Source organism: Chanos chanos, chromosome 14, assembly GCF_902362185.1.
Source record: "Chanos chanos chromosome 14, fChaCha1.1, whole genome shotgun sequence".
Taxonomy (NCBI): Eukaryota; Metazoa; Chordata; class Actinopteri; order Gonorynchiformes; family Chanidae; genus Chanos; species Chanos chanos.
In genome coordinates this window covers 12,119,144-12,130,615 of record NC_044508.1, presented here as the reverse complement: position 1 = coordinate 12,130,615, position 11,472 = coordinate 12,119,144, and the positions used below count along the sequence as shown (strand labels likewise).

General features: G+C 41.6%; 1 protein-coding gene across 1 annotated transcript; it reads right to left on the bottom strand.

Annotated features, from left to right (window-relative positions):
• Positions 1 to 498: 498 nt before the first annotated feature.
• Positions 499 to 10,940, bottom strand: lmo4b (LIM domain only 4b). Its single transcript, XM_030791657.1, has 4 exons — positions 10,705 to 10,940; positions 4,239 to 4,335; positions 3,689 to 3,844; positions 499 to 645 (listed from the first exon to the last, which is right to left on the bottom strand). Exons 1-4 carry the CDS (start codon positions 10,938 to 10,940, stop codon positions 637 to 639), a joined length of 498 nt encoding a protein of 165 aa, XP_030647517.1. The 3' UTR covers positions 499 to 636.
• Positions 10,941 to 11,472: the final 532 nt, after the last annotated feature.

Genomic DNA, 11,472 nt, shown 5'->3' with positions numbered 1-11,472 from the left:
ATATCACCCCAAAAAAGAAACACAGTCCCTTTACAACATTTAAAATATAGAAAGAGAAGTTACCATGTTTGTGAAGAAAAAGGAGAATAGATAAGGAAACGACAAAGAAAAAAATAAAAATTCAAAAAAAAAAAAAAGCAGTCAGTTCCCTCGCTAAATATCAAACAAATGCAGATTCAAAATCTTTTCAGTCGGTTAGCTTCATCTGTCTTTTTTTTTTTCCTCCTCCTTCACTTTCCCTTTCTTTCCATTTACCTGAAAAGTCCTCCACTTGGTCTTTCTTTCCTTTTTCATTCTCACTCTCTTTTATTGAGTCCTTCAGGATCTGGAAGTCTCCTGTAAGTCTAAGTTCAAGGAGTCCTGACTTTATCGTCTGAGGTGCATTTGCATGGGGGTTTTCCACCTGTGACAGGGGTCTGTTTGGAGGGCGGGGGGGCGGGGGGGGAACTGAAAGGGTGTTGGAAAGAATTTTGGGGATACGGGGTCGTCGGTTGGGCTGTGGCACGGGCCTGGGGAGGAAACAGTTTGAGGACTGCAGAGCTGGGGGGTGGGGTTAGGGCAGCGGCCCAAGAGTTCGGTGACGATGACATAGGGTTGAAATGAAGGCACGCATTCTGCTCAGGGCAGTTCTCACTCCTAACAGACCTGCAAGACACACACAAAGCAAGAGGAGAATATGGTTAGACAGACAGCAAATAATATACCAGTCCACCCCACCAAATAAGACAAATAATTACTCTGCTTCTAACAAAGAACATACGTGGACCACCTACGTGTAAAACTTTGCAAGAAAGGAGTAGCTGAATCAAAAACTATGAAATGACGGCTCAGACAGAATATAGACTCAGTTCTGCCCACACCCTCAAAGAAGTAGTACAGCTAAAAAAAAAAAAAAAACAACTAGAAACCCTCTAAAATGGTCACTAACATGCCCTCCGTCTAATGAAGACAGCATCAACTACTGCCAACAATTCTTAAGTCCTTGGCTCCTTTATTGATCTGCGAGGATGTGGGAGCCATCTGTTTCCTTTTTTCCTTAACATTAACTTTGAAGTAAATTTGATAAAGTTTGTGTTTTTGTCTCATTTTGAAAAAAAAAATGTTTCTACACAAGTATTCTCTAGGGTGTTGTGTTTCTGTGAAGCTGAGAACTGGAGAGGAACGGAGATTATATCGTTGTGGAAGCCAACGTTGTTTTGGCTTTCGCAAAAAGTCAGACTCAACTTCTTTCTCTTTCTCTCCCCCTCTCTCTTTCTCTCTCTCTCTCTCTCTCTCTTGCCCGGCCCTTTTTTTGTTTTTAATATTCTGGTGGTGCAATTTACTTTTCCCCTCTTTCCTCAAATTACTGAGAGGGTTTCAGTCTATTAGTAATTGCAAACCTTCCACTTTTGGGGTTAATTAAAGTGACAGAAGCCTGAGAGGGTTTCATTCTCCTGGGCTGTGTCTAAGCGTGAGAGGGGTAAATTGTCTGTCCTGAACAAAGGGATCAGTGAGGGAAGTCAGGCTGCCTACTTAATAAATAAGCATCAAATACCACGAAGAACAGACAATACCAATTATGTCACAGCAAAATTGTATATAACGAAAACAATCGTCTAGAAAAACAAATTGTCTAATCTCTGGCTAAGTGCAAAGTCTTCGGTCATTCTTATACCATCCCTGCCCCCCCCCCCAACAAATTTAGTATTCCTTTTGCGCTGTGGCTGTTCAGACTGACCAAGGCTATCACGGCGAATCAATTACTAGTTAAGACCCAGAGTAGGGAAGGAGGAATAGAACCTAGACAATTCGATTATTATTATTATCATTTTCCATTAGAGGTGAAAACAACACCTCACTATTAAGTCAGAAACCACTGCACCTAGAAATAATAACAGTAATAATGACAATAACAACAACACTAATAAAACCACATATAGGTAACACACTGAGTAAATAGCCATTACTATTAGAAGAGGAATTGTTTTTCCTCTGGATGGGGGTTATATTGAGAGAGGCATCAGTGTGTATTTAAGAACTCCGTTTCCATTATAATTAAAGCAGCAAGGCCAATATTCAGATTGCATTTTAGCATTAATAATGCAGTTGTTTTCACTACAATTGATGTTGCCACATAAATAAACAATGAAGCCTCATATTTACTGCACCAGTCATGGTGCAAGAGGAGAGAAGAGGAAAGTAGAAAACAGGAGGAAGGAGAGAGGAGGGGAGAGGAGAGGGGTTCTTAACCAGACAGTTAAAATTAAGCTACATAATGCAACGGCTTTCAATTTGAAACACGAGGCACTCTTAGTGCTGATTTGTTAGAGTGACGAGCCCTTAAATGGCTTCTGACGGAGCAGGAGAGCTTAATGGACCTCCGCTCTTCCTCGCCTACCTTCCTCTTCCTCTCCATAAGATATCGCACTCAAGGTGAAACACACTCGAACGGAACTAGACAGCTAAACATTCACAAGAACACCTCACAGACTCAGGAAGGCAGCTACCTCAAACTACGCGAGTCGCAGAGAGTCAAAGTCTTTACCTTCACACCTGTGGGTGCCGAACTAAGACTCACGACAGACTCTCCCAAAAGGGCCTTGAACTAAGTTAAGGATGTAACCACAACATATTGGGGTTTTGGTGGGTTGGTCTGGGATGGTTTAAGCTTGGAAATTGAAAAATTGAACAAAATATTACGCACTAAAATACATGAGAAAAGGAGCCAGTACGGTATTGCAGCTTCTGTCGTGGAAAACTCCCAGGCTCTGTGCCAAAAATGTATCGCCGATTTCCGCGTTTTTAAAATCCAAACACAATTACATGATAACATTTATGTAATGCAACAGAGTAACAGGTGTGGTCTTAGACCACAAGGCAATTTCTCTGACTGCCACTTATCAAGATAGAAAACTCTGGAATATGTGCCTCGAGAAACGGCGGAAAAAGCCATTGCCTGAACGAAATTAAAATTCATCTTTGGTCAATAAGGTTTAATATCTATTACGGGTTCTGCGGTAAAACGTAAATGAATCAATGCCATCAATACCTAATCAGTATGAAATATGACGCCAGGAGAATGACGCAGAGACGCCCCCCCCCCCCCCCCCCCCCCTCCCTGTGTCTCTTAACCAATAACCAGCTGACGCTAGAACTCCACTCATTTCAGGAGTTGACGTTAATTACGACAGATTAGGTCGTGGTCATGCTGAATTGTGCTTGTCTTTTGACCTACAAGACTCATTCCAAAGAGGTATTTTTTTCTCCCTCTTTAAAGGTTCAAATTTTGTTTTTAACCACATAACAAGTCACCTTTGTTTAACGACACTGAAATAGGCCTCCTCAAATTGCTGAAATGATGAGAACCGAGGGCCACAGAGACCTAAATGTTGCCAGTTCTTGAGATTGTGAGAGAGACAGTAAGGTCACATATTAATAACTATCTTAAAAAATGGAGGGGTTTTTTTTTTTTACATATTTAATTACGCGTAATTTCTGCAAGGGTACACGTTCTCACGCCGCACCCCCTGTGCCTCCGTTTCCTGCCATTTGTTGTCACCGCACATGTTGAACATATGTAAATGAGACAGGGTTTATATTTCCTGCACTAAACGCAGTGTAATAGCATCGTGTAAATACAAGAGCATAAGGGATATCTTTATACAACGCCTGACAGACAGCTACAGAAGAGAAAGACATTTGTTCGTACCTTCTGGTCCGGCAGTAGCGGGTTTGTCTGGAGTGAACTCAAATGGCCGTTGATGAGAGCCGTGGGTCTGTCGTGTTCGCAGAACAGGCTGCCGTTGATGTAGTGGAACCTGTCTCCGGGCACGAGTCGGTTCCGGCAGGTGGAACATGTGAAACACTGCAGGACACAACACAAGACACTTCTTAACCCAAGACTCTGCAAGGCTACATCCTGGCGCCCTCCTGATTACTACCAGCAGATGTATCACTAATATTGTAAGAATTATTCTAAAAAACAAATCTAACAATAAGATAATCAGAAGAATGATTTAATTGTATTGGTTTAATTAATCCATTACAGGAATTTTGTTACTGACGTGTAATGTGCATTTAATTAAACGGGCAGATGTCACAGAGTTGTTCTAAATCTGTCTCAAACTGTTCATATAAAGTTGTCGAAGTTAGACACTCTTCAGTTCTCACACTATCAATGTTACTGTGGCCGGTAACATTATCAATAGTGATGCTATTATTGAAAGTAAAAAGTCAAAGGTCAAATGAGGGTGTAATACCTTGAGGTGGTACACATTGCCCTGTGCCCTCATGACCAGTTCGCTGGCTGGGATGGACTGTCCACATGCGCTACACGCCCCACTGTTTCCAAATAATCTAAAAAGAGACAGAATGAGAGACAGGGATAAACATTAGCATCAACACTGAAGCAGACTGGGAAAAGCATTAGCATCTACAACTTAGGACCTGAAAACACATTTTTCATATAGTTACAACATGCTGATAAGTGTTCATCATGCTGATAAGAGTCTAATACATAGCAAAAAAAAATTGTTCAGGTCATAACGGAGACGAATGCCGCTTTGTCAGCTGCAAATGTTAGAATCAGTCTTACAACAGGTACAAGAGCACAACAACACAGCAGAGAGTAGCAGGTGTTAGTTTTAGTAAAACCAAGAGTCAAAAAGGATAAGACAGCTGCATCAAACACAGGAAAATCAACATCTACAAGGCTCCAAGTGTCTACAGCGTTATGAAATACATGTATTTGGTGGTAGTTTATTTGTTTTACAGAATGATTCCATAAAACTGTCCCATTTTATTTGACTAAAATTATTTTAGTCTCTGTTAAGATGAATTGTTTAGATTTCTTTTTTGATGCCTAAGACAAAAGTATAGTGCTTGTTGTTTATGAGGATGAGTATTTGATTTGATCAGCACAGAGACACAGTACAACTGAAACACTGCAGCACATGTTTTATATCCTAGTAAAGCAAAGTTTTGCCCTAATAATTATTATTATTATTATTTTATGCACTGAGGGCTTGTTTCTTTGTGAGAGTGTTTACACCATGGACAAAAAAAAAAAAAATAGTTTTGCTTAAATAATTTCCATTGCCTGTAGCAACAGTTCACAACATACACCCACACACACAAACACACGCACGTGAGACACACACACATACGAGAGAGAGAGAGAGAGAGAGAGAGAGGCAAAAAGAATTACATCTTTAATATTTCTGATATTGGAAAATCATAAAAAAAAATCATAGTAATACCAGAACACCAAATGAAAAATCCTGCATCCTGTCCTCTCAGAAAATTTGAACAGCGGAACAAAGTATAACCTTAGGTGCCCATTTTTCTGCTACCTAATAATAACCTGGAACATAAGCAATCAGTACCTAAGAGGATTTGATTGTACATCTAGGCGGAGACATAGTGCTTTTACCATTAGGACTCAGACAAACGCTCTGTCAGAGGCGAGTTTCCATTAGAAACCCTCAGCTACCCGGGTTGATATATAATGTGCATGGGTTAACCTTTTCAATCATGGTGTCAACACTTTAGATTTGCTTCAGCTCATCTCTTTCGTCTCTAACCTTCTCTCTCTCTCTCTCTCTCTCTCTCTCTCAGTAATGAAATGCTTGCTCCTGCTCCCTTCTATCTGCCTTCTGAGTCCACAATTTAGATTACTTCATCTCGCCGAGCAACAAACTGAATGAAATTTCGATTTGAGCAGAAAGTAATTTACTGGGATCTGGAGCCATTTGTCATCATATCTCACTGGGTGTTTGCTCTATCACTGCACTTTTCCTATGCAATCAAATAAGACCACAGCTTCTGACATGCTCTGGAGAGAGGGAGTGAGAGAGGGAGAGGGAGGGAAGGACAGAAGGAGGGAGAAAAAGGAAGGGTGAGAGAGAGAGAGAGAGGGATGGAAAAGAAGGATGGAGGGGGAGATGGGGAACAAAGAAGGACAGGAACGAGGTGAAAGATAGAGAGATGGAGTGGGGCCGAGACAGGATGGGGAGGGGGGGGCTGCTTAAAAAACTAAAGGCAAATGATAAACCGAAAGAAATATGTAACTACAGTGGCGATTAATTGCGGTCTGCGTTAACCTGAAACATCAAAGAAGGTCTCTCTTCCTCTTCATAAAATTTGCTGAGCAGAAGAAATAGCGCTCTAATTCGAGCCCTGATAACCAGAGGCAATGCATTTGCATTGTGTGAATGCCGCTATCTCTCTCGTACACCTCCACAGACAGACGACTCATATCCTGAGACAACATACTGCTTTCGGCGTGTTCTAACAGCTGTCCTCTCTTTATTGAACAGAGCCTGTGAAGATACTCCTAACGTTTATTGACAGTGCTACACAGGGAATCTGAGCTTTAAAAGGTGGCTTCTAAAACAGCTTGGCTCAGGAAGCCAGAGAAACACCCCCACCCCCCCCCGTTTTTTTTTTTTTTGTCTGTGGCATTGATTGGAAAGGCTCAATCAAAACTCAATTTCAGAAGTAATTAGTTGTAAACCTGTGACAAACACGTGTTTTTCAATGCCTTAGCAGAAATTGCTCACGTCTCAAAAAAAAAGGCCCATCTATAGCCTATGGTTTTTTGTCACCTGGGACGTGATATCCATTCATCCTTTTTTCTGGAAGATGACAAAGTGACTTCAATTGCATGGTGTTCATCTTGTGAAGACTTCATTTATCACAACAAACAATTTATAAAAAAATCCCTACACTCCTGACATTTTTTCCCATATTTGTCTACTGACAATTACAGATTGTTAAAGAACCAGGTTTCCTGTCAGTCACAAATTTCATTTCTCCTGTGCGGTGTGTCTTTTGGAGCGTTGAAAAGTCATAGAGACGCTCTACCACTTTGTCCTCTTGTCTCTTCGCTGCGCTGGCTTCGTATGTAGCGGGTTAATTATCTGGCCAGAGAGTGGAGCCTCATAGTATTTGATTTACAGACCTGAAGGCTTTAAACTCTCAATTAAATTGTGATCAGTCTCCTTCTGCTCTCTAATGGTCTGTTTCTCCACCTGGCTTTCGGGTTTGGACTGGGACAGTGGACAGAGAAATCCCTCGGCAGGCTAAATAAATCACGTTGGCGACGCTGTTTTTTTTTTTTCTCTTCTCCAAAATCTGTGGTTTAGCCACTTCTTTCTTTCTTTCTTTCTTTCTTTCTTTCTTTCTTTCTTTCTTTCTTTCACTCTCTCTCTCTGTTTCTCTTTTAATTTCTCAACCAACTCAGCTTCATTATCGGGCACAGAATCTTCAAAAACAACTTTGTCATCAACTGTCATACAGCAGTTGATTTATAAATATTTCTAACAGGTTGGAAGGGTGGTCTGCTCCAAACTGCGGGCAATTTAAATGCATGTCATTCATTCCTTAAAAGGGAATTTGGAGCCGTCTTTACTTGATAGGCAATGTTTAGGTGTTTAGGTGACATTATATATATATACATTATACATATATATACACATGCATATTAGCAGAAGAGTTGTCTACTGTTGTCTGGCAAAAGCCAAAGGCTTTTCAGTGGAAACTCTGCAGCAAAGTGAAACGAGGTAGTACTAAAATCATTTCTGCAACACAGTCCATTAAAAAAATGCCTCTCCACATCAACAACCAAAGCACCTTAAAAGCACTAGACCATATTGATACTTAAGCAGGGTTGGGATAATGCAAGGGCTGCATTAGAGGAAGAGAAGGGGGTTGGTGGAGAAGAGGGGAAGAAAAGAGAGATGGAAAAGGAGGGGGGGGGGGGGGGGGGGGGGGGGACAAGAGGAGAAAAAAACCCGAAAGCTGCCAAATTGCACTTGGTTAATTCAGAGTAACATATCAGGCCCCGAGTGGATTGAAGGCCTTGAATTAATTCTGTTATGACAAATCAAGATAAACGTTTCCCCTAAATTGCTTGCGATTTAATTAATTTCGGAGATCACGTTTTTTCCCAGCCTAATAGTTCACACACTCATGTGCTGTCATAGCGCTCGAGTGGGCAGACTTCAAAGTGATATTAAATAAGCAACTATTAGATTTACCCCACCACGTACTATTGGAAAAGTGCCATTTAATTACCTGGGCCTATTCAATTAAAAGGGACAGCTTTCACCCCACCCCCCCCCACCCCCCCACCACACTCACACACACACACTCCCAACTCTGCCCCCCCCCCCCCCAACCTCACAACCACATGATTGCTCACAACCTAAATTAAATTGCACTCTCTCTCTTTGCCTCTCCATATCCTCACAGCCCACCCAAATAAAACTGCCTGGCTTAAAGACAACATGACTGTGAAAAAGCTATGGCATCCCTCCTCTCGGTGAGACCAAAGCCTGCGGAAATCTCAATCTGTGCCCTGTGTAAAGAAGGGCTCCACGGTGGAGAGTTTTTAGCATTACCATGCTTGATGGATATGAGACTGGTATCGCTGTAGGTCGTTTCTCACATCTGCCATTAGCCGTAAATGGGTTTCAAATACCCCGACAAGTTTGACCCGGTCGGTGTGTGTGTTTTTCTTTGGGGGGGGGGGTTCTGCATAAACTGTCTCGTATAAGTCAGGAAACGTAACTCGATTATTTACACCGCTAAGGTAATTTGATAATCCATTACAAAAAGAAAAAGGAAAAAACAAAACAAAACAAAAAAAAAAACAAAGCCGGCCCCTTTAAAACCCCCCCAGTGGCAACTGGCCTTCAAAGTAATCCCCCCCATCCTCCCCCACCCACCCCACTCTCTCTCAAAAGCCAATTTGGTTAATTAAATGTTTTGTTTGCAATGTGGCTCTCATTCATTTTGGACACGTCATTGGGAGCGGATCCGAAGGCCAGGGACGAGATCTCATTAGATAAAACCCATCAGGACTAAAGGAAAATAAGAGGGGGGCTCTAATGAAAGCTTTTAATTGTGTGGACTCACTGTCAGATGTTTTTCTTCCTTCTTCTTTCTTTCTTTCTTTCTTTCTCTCTCTCTCTCTCTTTTTCTTTTTCACATCCTCTTATCTCTTCATCTGATCACAGGGCTTGTATGAGCAATGTTTTAGCTCGATTCTCTCTCTCTCTCTCTCTCTCTCCGTCGCTGAGCTCATTACGAGTGGAGAGGTGTATCTACTCTTTCTTCCTCACTCCTGTTTAATTTGGGTTGTACTCTCATTAAGCATTGAAGTGTCCTACAGACCTGATTTCTTTTTGACAATCTGTTATAGTGGGGGGAAAAAAAAAAAAAGTTCACATACTCTTCAGGGACAGATTCCTTTCAGGTATTCTGTTGTTGGTGACACCTGTTTTTAAGACACCATTACTGAGTCATTCAGCACTTCCCCGAATTGGCTAATGTTCCCCTTGAGCCAAAGTAAACATTCCTCAAATGATTAAAAAAGAAAAAAAAGTTCAAAACACACACACTCACTCACTAAAACCCATTCAATAACGAACTTCAAACATCATCTGTCATAACACAATGGATTAGAGTGAGTGGATCACACCCCCTTTATGTTGCTTAAATGTAAATAAAATACCAATATTTTTTTTTCACACGTTTTTACTTCAGCAAAATTCAAGTCCTGTTCATGAAGAGTTTATGTTCAAACATAATTCGGCAGCCGGCAGATTCTGTCGTTTATAACTCAAAATGATTACGAGGATGATTTAATAACTTTTATGGGAAAGACAAAAAAAAAACCCTTCATGAACTCATTCCACACTTTTGAAAAAGCTCTTTGCTTGCCCTTTCTAAGGTCAAATAACCAGACTGTCAAATCACACTATCTCGCATTAACAGAACAACTGTGCCATCACACAGTCCCGCTTAAGTGTCAGACACCTTCATATAAATATTTAAAAAGCTCCTTTTTGCTAATTAAATTGTCTCTTTCTGGGGCAGAGGTACACCAAACAGGACCAAAACGCCTTTAAAATTCCTCCAGAGCCGAAGGTCAACTCCACTCTGTCCAATAGTTCCCTAGCATCTCATAAAGCAAACACAAACTCAGACTCAGCGCCCTCTCTCTCTCTCTCTCTCTCTCTTGCTCCTTTCGTTCCGATGCTGAGAAATGGTACGACAAACAGACGCGCAGATGTTCTGGGAGAAAGAATCTCGTTTGTCTTACACTCTGTCAACATGTCTGTGCCCTGACCTCTCTTTAAAAAGGAACCAGGGGGAGAATACTAGGCTAGAAAACGGACACTGGTCAAGTTTGAGACACGTGTTCTTAATGGAAAATACACTCTACTCTGTAAGGTATTAAACAGCCTGTAACTTCCCCCACTAACGTTCCTTTATCCTTTCCACATGACACTTCTCTTCAAAGTCACGTCCTCTGGCTGATTTCATGCGGCCAATCTAAAACACCCAGATGTACGAGCTCTGAAATTCTTATAAAGTGTATACGGGGGATGCTACTTCAAATGCTAACAAAGACATCCTGAGTGTAAAATAACACGTACAGAATACGTATTCGAAGTGAATCTCTCGCACGACACCGTGGGTAATCTGAAAATTGCCACTGTAACACACTCATACACGAATACCCTGTCCAAAGAGATTTACCTCATGGCTAACAGCGAATGTCTTTGTGCTCAAAAGACATTAAATACATGCACGCGTAAACACACGCACTCACAGAGAGACCAGCGAGAAAAAAGAAAGGGACAAGGACAGAGAGAGAGAGAGAGAGAGAGAGGGCGAGAGGGAGGGAGAGAGAGGGAGATGGGCATCTGTGCTCACCTGATATAGTCATTTCTGCAGAGGATCATACCACTTTTGGTGTAGCAGGATGTGCCAATCTCGCCGAGCTGGGCCTGGCAGCAGGAGCACTTGAGGCAGCGGCTGTGCCAGTAGCTGTCCATGGCATAAAGGAGGAAACGATCAGCAATCTTTCCCCCGCAGCCTGCACAGCGCTTCCACGACAACGACCCTGCGCCTACCGGTGGCGGCTGTGCACTTCCCCCTGGGTTTACCATTTTTCCTGAGAGAGGGAGAAAGAGACGGAGGGAGATGGAGAGAGTGAGAGAGAGAGAAAGAGAGAGAGAGAAGATGGAGAGAGGAGAAGAGAAAGATGTTGAGGTTAGATGTCATGGCTTCTGAAAACTTTTTCAAAACTTCTGCAATTGTCGCTGTACGCTAAGTACTTTCCAAAATTTCACATATATTTCACATCACTTCATATGAGTACAGACTTTGGGCAGATTTGTAACAAGTTGCCACTGCAATCTCATAAAAGTTCCAGTTAAAAACCTGACCTCTCTTATTGGAAACTCATATTTCTGGAAACAGAACAAAATGTATTTTTGTATTACATTTAGGGTGTTCAGTTTCAGTGTGAACATATCGTCAAGTCTTCTGCGCTGCTAAAAAAAGTACATTTATACCTTGTGTGTTCGAAAAAAAAAAAAACTTTTAATGGACCAGCAGCGATGTGATAAGCAAATTAAGACAGTGTTGGATTACTCAGTGTGGGCTATTCGATCGCCTAAATGAAAACCAAACCAACAG